The sequence below is a fragment of the Crinia signifera genome, chromosome 5 (genome assembly GCF_055691185.1).
Source record: "Crinia signifera chromosome 5, ASM5569118v1, whole genome shotgun sequence".
NCBI classification, from domain to species: domain Eukaryota; kingdom Metazoa; phylum Chordata; class Amphibia; order Anura; family Myobatrachidae; genus Crinia; species Crinia signifera.
This window is the reverse complement of record NC_139221.1, coordinates 107,817,709-107,833,740: the sequence shown is the minus strand read 5'-3', so window position 1 is coordinate 107,833,740 and position 16,032 is coordinate 107,817,709. Positions and strand designations below refer to the sequence as shown.

At 40.6% G+C, this 16,032-nt stretch overlaps 1 protein-coding gene across 4 annotated transcripts in view; it reads right to left on the bottom strand.

The window, feature by feature from the left end:
* Positions 1 to 2,104: 2,104 nt before the first annotated feature.
* RIPOR2 (RHO family interacting cell polarization regulator 2) overlaps positions 2,105 to 16,032 on the bottom strand; it is a 159,638-nt gene continuing 145,710 nt past the window's right edge. For all 4 annotated transcript variants that reach the window (XM_083187816.1, XM_083187819.1, XM_083187818.1 and 1 more), the window contains 2 exons: positions 8,311 to 8,401; positions 2,105 to 6,194 (listed from right to left, as the gene is read on the bottom strand). In XM_083187816.1, the coding sequence (XP_083043942.1) occupies positions 6,094 to 6,194; positions 8,311 to 8,401 (192 nt within the window). In that variant the 3' untranslated portion in view covers positions 2,105 to 6,093. The remainder of the gene's footprint in view (positions 6,195 to 8,310; positions 8,402 to 16,032) is intronic.

Here is a 16,032-nt window from a genome sequence, read left to right as displayed (position 1 = left end):
TTATTTTGTTTTTTTAACTCCTTTTAGAAAACAGGTTCTGCCAGGTATCTTGGCAAATGTTCATTTTGGAAAGGTAAAGTTTTACATAGCGTCACAGAATGTACAATGCAGCAAACCATTACATGCTGTATAGAAAAACAAGCTACAATGCCTCATCAATTACTCCTGCCCATAATAAAGCACAAGAACCTTTTGTTCATAAGTCAAGGTGCGTGGAAACCTCTTACTTGGTGTTTATATTTAAATTATGACAAAGGATAACTGACATCAAGGGCACTGTACTAGCATAAAAAGTTCCAGACTCCCTGTCACTTTCATCTCTAGATGAAAGGTGAGCAGTTACAGTTATTTACATTAAAATGATACCATACTTCAGTTGCACATGGTAATCCCTGAATAAATAGAAATGTGGTCATGAAAATACAAAACAATATAAGTTTTAAAAACTAATTCTGTTAGTACAGTTTTTGCTAAATTGTTACAGTACTACAAATATATTCAAAAGTTTATCTTTCACATATATAAACATGTTGCTACTTTAGAAGGATTTTCTGAACCTTGTACATGGCGGAGAGGTAAGTGTATGAACCTCATCTCTCACTGCTCCTGCGCTGTTGGCAGTGTGTGGTTGCAGGATACCCTGATGTTCTAGCGGTTAAAATGATATTAGTAGAAGTGGTAGAATGTAAACTATAATTTGTGCAATTGTATAAAGTGTAGCATTGTCACACATACAGAAACATAGAGGCAATCACAAGGAAGCTTTTGCTTTGAGCGTGTTTAGCTAAGTGTACATATATAATCCCAATTTCAACCCATTATATTGAATGACACATTTTGGAATCTTCTTTTTGGGTATACATTGACACTTGTCACGTCAGTAGGAATACATATAGATTTATAGGTGGATAAATTATTTTTGTAGGACAAATGTTTCCTGGAAAAAGGGGCCTGCCAGAGTGAAATTGGGGTGTAGGACAGTGAGACGAGAGCTCAGAAAAGCTGAGAGTTGCAGGGCCAGCCAGAACTGAGGGCGGGGCAATGCAGGGGGTGGAGACTGAGGTGGTCTGGTCCAATAACATTTGTGTGTGTTTGTGTGTATAAAATAGCTTAACACCCCCCCCCCCTCACCAAACTCAATATTTGACATGCATGTAGGGCAGCACGGATGGTGTAATGGTTAGCATTATTACCTCACAGCACTGTGGTCATGAGTTTGATTCCCACCATGGCTCTAACTGTGTGGAGGTTGTACATTCTCCCCATACTTGCGTGGGTTTCCTCCCACAATCCAAAGATATACCGGTAGGCTATTTGGCTCCCAACAAATTAACCCTAGAGTGTCTGTGTGTGCGTGTACATGTGGTAGGGAATAAAGATTGTAAGTACAGGTTTTGGGAGTTATATAATGTAGGGCGCTTGGGTGGAAAAAACAATTACTTTTACCCTTTTGCTGGTAAAAAAATACACAATTTATTCACAACTTGAAGTATAGTCGACATGAAAAAAATGCTGACATCAATAAAAAAAATAATTAAAAACCAGAAAAAAAGAATTTTTTGTTGCATGAGATACTGTCCGTTTTTTAGACACTGAACTGGACAAATTGTGGGAGAAAGCGGGGTAGGAAATATAGGATGTTTAAAATAGTACCTCTACTCCCGTCTCCAAAGTTCCGTGTTGTATAGCGCTTCCAAGTGACTGTCTTTAGCGGAGACCTGAGTTTTCAATCACACTGTGTGTCTGCAGCCGTGGGCCCGGCTTCCAGCCAGCAGGGTATGTTCTAATTCCTCAGATTTTTTCAGCTTTCAACGGAGTTTGGATCAGCATGAAGTGAATCCTTATTGATGAAGTCACATGGAAGCGCTATACAACACGGAACTTTGGAGACGGGAGTAGAGGTACTATTTTAAACATTCTATATTTCCTACCCCGCTTTCTCCCACAATTTGTCCATTTCAGTGTCTAAAAAACGGACAGTATCTCATGCAACAAAGACTTCTTTTTTTCTGGTTTTTAATTAATTTTTTATTGATGTCAGCATTTTTTTCATGTCGACTATACTTTAAGTTGTGAATAAATTGTGTATTTTTTTACCAGCAAAAGGGTAAAAGTAATTGTTTTTTCCACCCAAGCGCCCTACATTATAGAACTCCCAAAACCTGTACTTTTCATATGCGTATTGCTGGCCGATTGAACCAGCGGGGAGTTCAAAAATCGGGCTGCTGGGAGGGGCGCATTTGAGTTTAGTCACACAAACCCGATTTTTTCAATATAGATTGTAAGCTCCACTGGGGCAGGGACTGATGTGAATGTTCAAATATTCTCTGTAAAGCGCTGCGGAATATGTGTGAGCTATATAAGAAACTGGTAATAAATAAAATAATAAAATATGCATATTATATTCTGGATTCTGGAAAAAATTGACTGCGAACAATGTACTAAGGTTTGAGTTTGCAAAAGTGCTTATTTTACAGCGATTTTGACATGAAATTATTTGATAGGCAAATCTAAATTCATTTTGCCTTTAAATTAAATCTCTGCTCTAATTCTCACTGCAAACTTGCCAAAATATCTGCGTGTGTAAACTTGGAATCTTCCATTCTCCTTCCCCATAGATCTTGAATTGCTAAAGACTCCTGTGTATGGTTGAGGTGACACTTTCTAAAGAAGCAACACAACATTTTCATTTTTCTTACAGATAACCTACAAATAAGAGCTCAAGCAATGACTCATTTTCAGTTATTACGCCCACACAATAGGGTAAGCTTGCACTGGAATGACTTACATGAAATACTTACAAGTGCACTAAATTATATAAACTATACAAAGGTAAGTAGCTTGTGTGCATATTTCTCAGACTGCGGACACTACCTTAAAGCTAATAAGCAACAAAGAAAAATATGAAATATAATGTACAATAAATAAACAACACTGTGCATTACATGGGAAACCATATTTCAAATAGAAATTTAGACTAAGAATAAGAGAATTTAGATATAAATGTATTTATGTACCCTTATTCACCCCTATTGAAATCCTTAGTATTGGCCGAGTGATAATTGCCCAGACAATACATTATCATGGAGTCAGAATGGTTCACTGTTAAAAGACACAAAGGCTGTGTGAGTATGCAACTTGACCAGTTTGTGAATGGTCTATGATACGGTAAAAAAAATCCCTGATGCTATTTAATCCAGTATGTTTCACCCTTGTTGCAAATGGTACTGAATAATTGCTAAAAGACTGCTGACATATAATTATGTACATGCACGGACAAACTGACCCAACAGGAGCACAGAGGAAACTCCAAGGGGGTTATTCTGGTTCACTCTTTCTGACAAAATCCTTCTCAGATGGACAAAACCATGTGCACTGCAGGTGGGGCAGATGTAACATGTGCAGAGAGAATTAGATTTGGGTGGGGTTTTACTTCAAAGTGAGATCTATATTGCAGTGTAAAAATAATGCAGCCAGTATTTACCCTGCACAGAAAAAAATAACTCACCCACATCTAATTCTCCCTGCACATTTTACAACTGACCCCCTGCAGCACACATGGTTTTGTCCATTTAAGAAGGATTTTGTCAGAAAGAGTGAACTAGAATAACCCCCCAAGTGAGCCCCACTACCCATACCAAATGTCAGGTTCCAGACTGTGTAAGAATGATACGTTGTTACTCTATTAGCGGGACACTGACCTGGTTGATCAGGACCATGGTTGTTTGGCTTCACTTCTGCACAAAGATTTGTCCCCCTGCCAATCAAAGTGGTCAGTCGACACACCTGTCCCCTCCTTCTGTTGGCTGTCAGCTTTGGCATAATGTTTACAGTGGCTCCCGTTCATCTACAATTACTTCATCCAAGTATGACATACAGTTGAATTTGTTTTACAATGGCATCTAATGCTGTTCTTATGGAGTTTTAGATAGTGTGTGGCCGGTACCAGGTCCTCTATCCAACGTGCAATGCATTATTTTATATGTTTGATTATACTGCTTTCCCAGGGCTGGGGTGTGTTCAATACAGTGCATTGCTGTCATCAATCTGGTACATAGCCATGCTTGCACTATCAGTATGTACTATATAAATAAATGTATAAAGGGTCAAGACTGTTTATTCTGTAATGGTCGCCAAGCTGCTGTGATGGCTGGCCACACCCCAAAAGTGTTGTGCTCCACCCACCTCTCCCCAATGGTTAACATGGCAGGCCCTTCATTCCCCATCTGACACTTGGCACATGTTAATCACAGTCAATAATGTGTAGACACATTAAGTAGACAAAAAAAGCCTACTAAAAACAGCATCAGAGATGCACAGACCAGAATATATATGGTAATTCTGGAAGTTACTTATTTCTCGGCTGTACAGATTTGTAGAGATAGGCATCAAATTGCAGGAATTAATCTTGGAAGATTTTGTGTCTATGAATTTTTTTTTGCCAGGTGGCAAAACATAAATTATTAAGTAGGTAAATTTACTAAGATTGAAGTTTTATTGAAGATGTGATGTTGCCCATAACAACCAATCAGATTTGATCTATTATCTTCTAGAAAAGGTGATAAATAAATAAAAAATAGGGCAACATTCCATCTTCCATACAAGTCCAATCTTAATAAAAGTACTTCTTTGGCTGTAATGGATTAAAAGTAGACATGATGTTACTTTTCACTGTAAATCATAGAGTAGTCTTCGCTATGCCTTCCTGCCCTCAGTCCACATAAATAGCTCCATAGTGATCAGGACCCTGGGGGATCCTATTTTTTCTTCTCTTCATATAAAATGTGCAAAGTAAAAAATAAATCATTCACAGGGGTCGAATTGTTTGACTTACTACTAGTATATGGCTTTAATATACTTGCCTGCTTGGTTTAACTCCACTCTAGGAGATGCCCAGAGGGAAGTTGCAGTAGGAGTTATGTGCGCTATAGTTTCACCTTTCCAGTACTGTGCTGAAAACATAGGACGTTAATTAAGTAACAACAATTATCTTGTCAATCAACTGCAGGATTTGGGACATCTTTCATTTAGAAAATATTAATAAAGGCTGTCCAAATACAGTCAGATCATGTTGTTTGGATTTTTAAGTATCTTGCTATGGGCAACCAATCAGATACTATCTATTATCTTCTAGAAGGTGATAAATAAATAAGAAGTAGATTCTGATTGACTGATCATAGCAACATCATACGTGAAATAGAACTCCCATCTATGTAAATTTCCCCCAATGTAACAGCCAAACTTGTGATTATTCCTATGCGGTACAGTAAATAGACTTCTTTGTTACTTCATCAGTGTATATTCAAAAACCAAATAAATGTATAAAAAAAAAAGGAAAGCTTTATTTCAGCACAATAAAATGCTTCAAACAGTGCATTCCTTTAAAGGCACTGCATGGTTGGTCTCTGTTTTGCACAAGAACAATTTGTGTATAGCTAAAGGGTGATGACCTGCCTATTGGCAGTTGGACCTGTGTGGTAGGAGATGCTATATGCTTTGCCTGGTGCACCACTGGCTTTATAATCTATGTCCTACTCAATTGTCCAGATTTGCATTGTAGCATGTATGGTTAATTGGAAACCATCTTTATCAACACCAGCCTAGTTTGGCCCTTATAGGCAAAAATAGGCAACATCATCGGTGTGAGTATTGCCACTTTTGGCTATTATCAATGATAACACCTTGGATTTCAAAGAAAGGTAAATAAGTCCAGAAAAGAAAAATAAACTTTACTGCCCTATATTAGAATAAAAGTGATTGTTTCATGGTCAATACACAAATTAGGTTGACCAAATAAAAAATAAGGCCAACTGGAGAATTGTCAAAATGGCATGAGCAATACCTACTGGTAGAGGGTAACACTGGCCAGTTACCAGCACTGCAGTGGAGAAGATTGAGTATCATTGTACAACATAGTAAATATACTTAGGCTCTCTTCTAAATTTATACTGGCCACAAACACATAATAAAACATGTTATTAGATATAAGGACCCCTGGCCAGTTTACATAGCATTAGTTTTTGTCATGGATACAGCACCGTCTTCTGAAGGCAAAGATGTTTCTTTACATGCTCAGTGTTTATCCAGAGCACACTAAAACACAGTATCAATAGCAGGTGTTCTGAGATCTTCTGTCCTCGAAACTTCTGGAGTAGCTTTGTCAAGGCTTTCATATGCATGTTGTCCATCTTCTCCTTGAGAGCATACAAAATGAAAAATGTCAACACTGATACCATTCTGAGATAGCCTAGTACATTTATACAGATCTCTAACTGCCCTTTGCTTTTCGGTTGTAAATAGTCTAAAATTGAAATAAGAGGGCCATCTATGTCACAACACATCAAACTAGATGGGCCAAATGGTTATTATCTGCCATCAAATTCAATATTTGTAAATGGAGAATGGGGTAAACATTAGAAGAATTACTAAGTATTCACTTGATACTTTACAGGAAACAAAAGCTGCCTGGCCAAACAATTGTTTCACCCGTGTCTTGGTTCTTTAAGTGTTCTGTTTGTCCCGAAGCCCTTGGTGTCCAATGGTTATCTAAGATGACAATGGGCGGAATTTAATGCCGTCCATGTTCATCGGCAGTGCGACATGTCTGCCGACCTCGGACTTTTTTTAAAGGGGAATTAACTTACAAGGCATGACGGACATCTCACACTGCCGCTGAACTCAGGAGGCATTAACTTCCGGCCAACACTGTTTATTTTAAGATAAACGTACGCCATGTGCTAGTTATAGTGACTTATAGGAAACTCACATTGGGTGTAATTGGGTATGTCTGAATCAAACAATTTATTATAGTAAGACTCCCAATTGAACTCTAGAGGAGCATAATCAGACATCCGAGGAACACATAAGGAAATATTTTGCTGTATTTTTCATCAGTAAGAGCAAGCCCACCTGCCCTAAACCAATTATAGAGGCAGGAGGATATAATAGGTGATCTTGCTCTTTTTCTAACCTTCTTGCTCTAACTAGGGAAAGATATTTACCCTGGCAAGAATCTATATGTTTAATGTTTGGTTTGTGTAAACGTTTGTGTGTTAGAAGTCGGCTCATATATTTTAACTAAAAATAATAAAAGTTAATTTTTAACTAATTCAAATCACATTACAAACAAGTTGTGCCCCAAAAAAAGAGAGAGTCCTTTTTCTGTCTTTTTTGTACCATTCTGAGATAGCCTAGTACATTTATACAGATCTCTAACTGCCCTTTGCTTTTCGGTTGTAAATAGTCTAAAATTGAAATAAGAGGGCCATCTATGTCACAACACATCAAACTAGATGGGCCAAATGGCTATTATCTGCCATCAAATTCAATATTTGTAAATGGAGAATGGGGTAAACATTAGAAGAATTACTAAGTATTCACTTGATACTTTACAGGAAACAAAAGCTGCCTGGCCAAACAATTGTTTCACCCGTGTCTTGGTTCTTTAAGTGTTCTGTTTGTCCCGAAGCCCTTGGTGTCCAATGGTTATCTAAGATGACAATGGGCGGAATTTAATGCCGTCCATGTTCATCGGCAGTGCGACATGTCTGCCAACCTCTGACTTTTTTTAAAGGGGAATTAACTTACAAGGCATGACGGACATCTCACACTGCCGCTGAACTCAGGAGGCATTAACTTCCGGCCAAAATGTCTACAGGAGAAACCAGCAGTACTATACAAATGGTACCCAATGGTATGCATTATAGTCTTTTTTGTATAATTTCTAACTATTATAACTAGATCCAGAAATAGGGATTAAATCATTTCACAAAGTAATAATATAAGTGTCTAAAAACTGCTCCAGAGTATGAAAACTGCGAGTCTCGTATCACTTTGTAACTTTAGATGAGAACCAGTAACTTATGTCATGGGAAGGAAAGCATTGTATCTGTTCTGTTACCAGAGGTGTGAGGCGATAAATGGTCTTGTAAACACTTCTACATTGGTTACATTTACAGGCATTAACCTGTTTCAAGTCCATTCAGTTTTCTACATTTGGTTCTAGTTCTCATGACTTAAGAGAATGCCCGGCAGCAGCTATCTCTGTACCTACTGACATTTTCTTACTTTTTTTAAGCTGTGCGGCAGGAACCTAGTGAGCGTTCAAAACTAGCCTGCTAAGTGCTGTCTTCTATATAAACCAAATGGAATGGAGAAAATTGGCTATTTGTAGATCTTATAACAATGATGTGGTAGCAACTGGGTAAACAAATTTTGCATTAAGTTAACACCCCACATTTTCTTCCTTGTGAAAACACGCATAATCATTGTACTGCTTATGGCACAATCTACAGCTACCATTTGACTTACCAAGAGACAGCAATGTTTCTGATGCCACTTTTCTGAGCTCTTCATTATCTGACTGACAAAGTGGGACAAGGATCTTAATGCTCTCTGTAGCCTAGAACATACACAAAAAGTTTATTTGTTATGATTAAAATTTTACTCTTCCAAAAAGCAGGAATAGTCAAGCCACCAGCCACAGTCATGGTGTCAGTGTCATTCTTTAAAGATGCACATTTTGTAGCATACAGTGAAGTCCTCACAATTAAATAAATAAAAATGCCATGACCATGTTATGTAAACTATTTTTCTATAGAATAAAACACAATGCAAGGACTTCTGGTGTGTGGGGCGCTTAAAGCGGCTGCATTTTAGAAGAAAATCTGCCTGCATTGCATCCCCATTGCATTACCTCCAATACTATTTGACCCCACAGCATACCTCACATTGTGGGGATTGCGGTGCTAACTTTTGGAGCCGACAGAGCGAACTACCACGGAGTCTGGCCTTCAGGGAGGAAGGCACGCATGACCGCCTGAACTCAGGTGCGAAAGCCGGCACCATATTGTGGGCGCTGCACGAGATCCGGACTCAGGCCCAACAGTAGATGCCCACCCGAGGACTGCTGCTGCCTGGGGGTGCTATACACTAGCTGCCCAGGGTGAGCCCTCTTGCACGTGCCACCTGCTTATACCGGAGAGCCAGGGCCACCTGAAGGACACAACCCATGGTGCCCGGCCACTTGAGCATCCCTGTGCCGCGGTGGTGCCCCTTCGGCGGTAGTCCGTCGCAGACCCAGCCTGATTACCTGCACTGGCCTCCATGCCAGCCTCACGCCCCTGCTGCAGGGACAGCTCTGCACTCGGGCGGCTGCCGGTGACAGCGGGAGATAAACCGGCATGTCCCTCCTCCCTCCTGGAGCTGCTGGACGGTGTGGGATTTTGGCGATGGCTGGACCTGCTGGGGTACAGATGAGCACCCCACTGACTGTCTCCCACGGCTGGTGAGTGTCCTGGGGGTTCGGAGGTGCCTGATCCAGTTCACTTGTAGCCCCTCAGTTAATAAGAGGAACAGAGCTGTAAAGAGGGACTGTACTCACTTGACAAACTATTATACCCCACTGACTATCCCTAATTGATTGGGGTGAACCATTCCTAATACACCGGGAGCATTCTGAAACTTGCTGGGGACCAGCTTTTTCACATTAAGGCACTGTCTACAACGTGGTGGGTTATTTGACTTTGTTGCACCACAGGCGCACGCAGCACAAGGTGCTTACTAGGATATCACCTGAGGAACACACTACCCATAACTAAAAAGCACATTTAGAACCTGGCTGATCCCCCATGGGTGGAGTCGCTCAGCAAGGGGGGTACATTTTTGGACCGGAAGACCCCACTAATTTGCTGGTTCACTGCAGCCACAGGCGAGTCACTTGTTGGGGTGCGACATTCGCATTTCGACTGAGTGAAATAACACTCACACTGGCTATGGATCGTAACCACATGCAGCCTTGATAACCGTAATATTGCTCATTGTTGTGGTGTTCATTATTCTTACTGTTGGACTATCCCTTCCCATTTGATATTGTTCTGCTTATTACTTTCTTTAGTTTTCTTCAATTGGGTGTATAATGAAGTTGAATATTGGTACACGCCGGCCGAAATTTTGACAGGTGTTGGTTGGGGTTGAAATATACTTTGGCCTATATTTGTACATTTCTATATTTCCCTGTTGACATGAACCTTTATTCTCATACCTCATTATATAGGAATATAATTGCAAGCAAATTAGTATTGATACATTTCAACACATTACTGAGACGGATTTAATAATTCTCTCTTTTGATTCTGGGTTTGCCACTGAGCTGGCGAAAGCTATAACTCAGAACCTTTTGCCACACATAGATAGGTGGATAGAAAAGCTAGACGCATCACTCAATATTGCTGACCATAAAATTGAATCGATATCCATTGGTCTTGGTGAATCGGAGGATTACACCACACCAGAGGCTTAATATGCAGCGGAAGTGGACTGGCTCTCAGCTAGGCCAAAATCCTTTACCCACATCTGCAGAAGCTGATATTTGCCATAGTCAGGATCTCAAGACTTATTTGAATACTAAGATCTTTAACTCCTTGATCGAACAACCTTCCCACTGCCCTCAGTCCATCTTAGGGGATACCCTAAATATTGAAAAAGTTGGACCACTCTGTCAACTTGATAGGGGTACTCCGTGCTGTCCTAAAGTCCCCAATGCTGTAGACACCTTGCATCCTTTAGCAATGAAGATCTTGGATACCTGGGCAATTGGCCATACCTACATGGTTAATAGTGGGAAACCTTTTATTGTTTTGTATTTGAGCAATCCTCGAACTCTGGGATGACTTCCTCCGCCCCCAGGCCTCCTCAGTTATTTATTGCTCTTAATCCAGGGCCTCTTTGGCCCAGTGACTTGAACATTTATGTTATGTTCAATATAGGACTACTTATCAGATTACGATCCCTTTCAAATGCAGTAGCACATTTTCTTGGTATATTGTCTAATATATTTAAACACACTTGTAAGCTTCAAGGTTCAGCTCTTATTTCAGTGAGCTATTTTATTTCTATATTGCCCAGGCTATAGCTACCTTGGGACATTGTTATATAACACATTCTTAGATTCTCATTAAACTGATTTTGTCTTGATTGTTACTTTAGTGATATGCTATCGATGTAACCTTCTATGTACCTTGCGTATATATGGCCTTCCCAACCCCACCTGGTATAACATCCTTTAGTTTCTTTAGATTTTTCACTAGAATAAATATATTTTTAAAAAAAAAAACACAATGCAAATGCCAAAAAGCACAGGGCTGTAAATTAAAGGTCAACTAAGGAGCAAAAAATCAAAACCCCTCTTTTTATGAAGTCATGACCTGCACCTATTTTTGCACAATTAAAATTAAAAGGCCAAGATGGAATCACTCTAGGTGCAAAAACGTAGATTTGCCAATGGAGGGGATCGGAATAGATAGGGGTCATTCTTTGCTGAGCATAGATAAGTCTTGAGCAGTGGTGCACCTATAGGGGGGGGGGGGGTTTCCTGGTGCCAAGAACATCCCCCTGTTCATCTCCATTGCTGTAATTGTTTGAAAAGAAAGTGCTGCTGTGTTTGCTAATCTCTAGGGCCATCCGTAGCTCGGCCCTACAGGTAAGTAACTTTTTTAATGCATATTTTAGCCAGTACAAGCAAGCTATTTAAATAATTCTGTGGAGTATATTTAGCAATGGTATGTTGTTTTTTTTGTGCATAAAGGAATCATGTGGTGGGTGTGTGTTGTTACGGTGTGCAGAAATAGTATAGTGAAGTGCTGTTATCATTTGTGTAGTTTGTACTATTACACTGTGGTAGTAGTGATATGCAAAAGTTTGTATTAGTGTTTTGCACTGGTGTATCATCAAAAATATAAAAACTCCTTCAACAAAATGTTATATTCCACTATTCATAAAAATGTGTGTGTGAGGGGATTGTAATAAAGACAGGTAGAAGGTGAAACAGAAGAAGTGTGCCATAATGGCTGGCAATATGCATGAGATGGAATGGTTATAGGAGGATATTTTGAAATACGGACCCTCCGCATTGTGCAACAGGATGCATGGCCATCTCTTCTCATGAATGAACTTGTTTTTACAGAGCCTCTTCTTCTTTCACTTATAATACAGTAGATGGAATTTTGCAGTTACATTTTGGCAGGAAAACGCATTTTTATGTACACTTTGAGCAATGCCAAAAACATGCCAAAAAAAAGTCCAGACATGTCCAAAAATTCCAAACAGGTTCTAAGGTTTAAATTTAGATATTCAAACTTCTTTTGTGCTACAACTGTTATAAATACGTCAATGCTGGTGACACTTTAGAATGGGGACATGCAGTGTGGGATCCCTCTGCAATAATGTTATCCAGCCCTAGCCTGTTCAGCCAAGAGATGATTTACCTAGGGAAATGGAGATCATACAGAGGCTCACCATAAGCATCTATTCACTGCAGACAGTGGGATACTTCATAAGCGAACTCCCCTGTGGGTCACTGTGGCCTGCAGGAGGGGCAATAGGACAGTACCCAAAAATCTGGTTGAGAAGTTTGCATAATACAATCCTGCACACAGTGTTTACAAACCCACCTGTGAGAAGCAGATCATTTATTCAAAAACCACTACATACCCCTTTCACATCGCAATTCCAGGTTAGGACCGGTGCTTTCACATTAAACCTGGGTCACCCATTATACAGAGGGCGACCTGGGTTTAACCCTTCTTATAACCAAAGTCTAACTTACAGGTTGGTTGACCTAGGTAATAAGCTTTTGGTGCTTTTTACCCTGCACCTCGACCCGGGTCGATAAGTCAGCAACTCGACAATACCCCGTGTCCGAGGTGTGGTGTGAAAGGGATACAAGTAAGCCTATTCTGCTACTGGTAAAAATATTGATCACCATGGCAATGTTTTCATGCCATACCGCCAGTTAGCCACCATAAACCACTGGGATTTCGAATCCGTTGCTTGGAAATTTACCACAAAGATTTGAAACATGGTCGATATCCTCAGAACAGGCAAAGTTAATTTTGGGAGGCCAAAAATACCTAATAACTAGAATCAGTTCTGTGAAGGGCAATATCAAAAACATAAATTTAAATAGTTTAACATATACCCTACAAAATACACATTCATATAGCATAATGTATATTCAGGGTCTAAATAAAGCCAATATGACATCCCAAGATTATTCAAGAAAGAACATGGTCTGAAGCAGCAGAGAGAATGAATACAGAAGAGCATTTTTGTGCACGGCGATAGAGCAAGGTAATCATTTCACAAGAGAAGTGGTGTGGTATGCATGCAGGTAACAATGTCTAGGAAGGATATGGACCTAGCACTGGTGTATCTATAATGGGTGCAAGGTTTTCAGTGCACATGGCCCCTGGGTCTACAAACCGCACCACCCATTTCATTATACTCCCCTCTAAGTGCAGTGGCAAAAATCACAAGAAAAATGGCAGTCACTACCATTTTCACTGTGAAATGCACAATAGAAGTGACCTTGGAATTGGGCCATGTTCCAAGAGACCTGTGCAGTAGACTCTGGCACAATGCTGATTGTGGTGGTTTATCACTCTTCATTTTATATTTTTTAAGGCTTACTACATCTATCCCAATGAGCCTACGTCATTTTCTGCACATACAAGACCGTTTTCCAGGCTCGCTGTGTGTGCCTCAATCTCAGTTAGGGGCAGATTTATTAAGCTTGGAGAAGAGATAAACTGGAGATAAAGCAGAGAAAAGGTAAAAGGAGTTAAAGCACCAGCCAATCAGCTGTGTTTGAAATAGACAGTTGGGAGTTGATTGGCTGGTGCTTTATCTCCTTTTACCTTTTCTCCGCTTTATCTCCAGTTTATCTCTTCTCCAAGCTTAATAAATCTGCCCCCTAGTGACTTAAGCTGTCAGTTTTTGTGGCAGTTGAAATTGATCAGGAATACTATGAGGATTGTACATTGTGTCTCTTTTGTCTAAATGCTTGTTGGAAATGTAAATTTTGCCGGGAATTATGCCTCATTCATCCTCAAACTTCTGCCAAGTTCAGCTTGAAAAATTAAAATGATGAGTCCTATGAATACAAGAACAGGGCACTGTGAAGTAACCGCTACAAAATCAGACTTGTGTACACTTGCCCATGCCATCTGGTGAGTAGCAGACAAAAGATAGATCAGTGCAGGTAATTAACACCCAACAGACGTTTTACCTTTTGGCAACAGTGATGAGCAACATTTTATAGGGTTTAAGAAACACTTTACATAGGGATTTTTCAATATATTTTAAGAAGTGCCAAACATTACAAATGGGCAGGGAATAGAGTCAGGAAATTAATGCACTGGCTCTATGGGCCTTATTCTAGTTCACTCTTTCTGACAAAATCCTTCTTAGATGGACAAAACCATGGCCTTTATTCTGGTTGGTGCGGTAATGTCCGCGTGCGGTCGGTCCGCCGATGTTTTGTGTCTGCGCATGTGCAGAGGCGTCTCTGCGCATGTGCGAACGGGACGCACGTCCAAATTCCGCATGAAATGTGTACACTACGAACAGGGGGTGGAGAGGGGCGTGCAGGGCTGTTTGGGCTCTTTACCATATGTTTACACCCCGCGTTTCATGGGCGTTCCCATGAAAACGCTGGGCGTACGTATGGTAATGCGGTCGTGACGCACGTGTAGGGGGCGGACATATGACATTGCCGGATGTCAGCTGCCCGCCCAGATCCCTGCTTTTGCACGGAGAAATGCCTGTGTGGTCTGAGGTTGCGGGAGCTGCCTGACCACTCGGTCCTGCACGCGATGGTCTGCGACCATCGAATGATGGGGGAGGTTCCCTGAGATGGAGGAGGTGTATTCATGAGAAATACACTTGCGGTCCGTTCGGACAGCTTCTTCCCGCATTCGTGAGCGATCCGTACGAAAGGCGGGGTTTAGGACGCACGGTCCTGGCCACATATTCAGCTCCGTCCGCACAGACCAGAATAAGGCCCCCTGTGCACTGCAGGGGGCAGATGTAAAATGTGCAGAGCGAATTAGATTTCGGTGAGTTATTTTGTTTCTGTGCAGGGAAAATACTGACTGCTTTATTTTTACACTGCAACATAGATCTCACTTTGAAGTAAAACCCCACACAAATCTAATTCTCTCTGCACAAGTAACATCTGCCCCACCTGCAGTGCACATTGTTTTGTCCATCTAAGAAGGATTTTGTCAGAAAGAGTGAACTAGAATAAGGCCCTATGTAAGTAATAACTGTCAGAAAGTCTGGTATGATGCAAACCTGCACAGAGAGTAAGCGGGTAAAGTGGCCATCAGCTTGCGGCAATCAGGTACATCCTTCTAGGTTCTATACCTGCAGCACTAAATAGACATTCTCTGTATGCAACATAATCAACTCAAGCAAGGAGTCCTTGGCCAAAATATCAGATAAGAGCTGGAAATAGATGGTACAATATTGCATTCTACAGCTCAGAACACCATTCTTCTGTTGTTGTCGGGGTTGTAACTCCCACCAAATGGCAATCTTATTTTAGTTGATTACATTCTATATGTATTCCATGTACATGGTCTGTCTGGAAAGTAATGAGACAAAAAATGTTCACGCCACGCACAACAGGCGTATTATGGCACTGCAGGGTGGGATGGGTCTCAGTTACACATTCCTATCAGCAGCAGTCATCTGTGACCCTTTACAATGCACGGATCGAGCTGTAAACAAAGTGTCCTTTTTTACCTTGGTGGAGGTTGGAGATGGAGCGTACCATCGAGTAACGATATGTAATAAAATGTTGTGTTCATTTTGAAAAATCGGGTACCGAGACACTTGCTGTGCTTCAAAATTGCCCTCGGGAGAATCCTTGTACAAGGCACAAGTTTACAGCTGGTTTAAATTGTTCGAGGAGGGAAAAGAAGATGTTAAGGATGAACCACGCTCTGGATGTCCTTCATCAAGCCGAAATGAGCAAAATGTGTACAAAGTGTGCAATGCTTTGACCGTCGTTTGAGTGTTAGAATGGTAGCAAGTAGGTTGGTACTTCCATAAACTGGCAAGTTCCTCTTGGAACATTTGTGAGCCTAATAACAGGTGACGAAAATTGGATCTTTGAGTACAATCCGGACACCAATAGGCAAATCGCAGAGTCACAGTCCCAAAATGGGTCGAATGAGCAAATCAAAAATT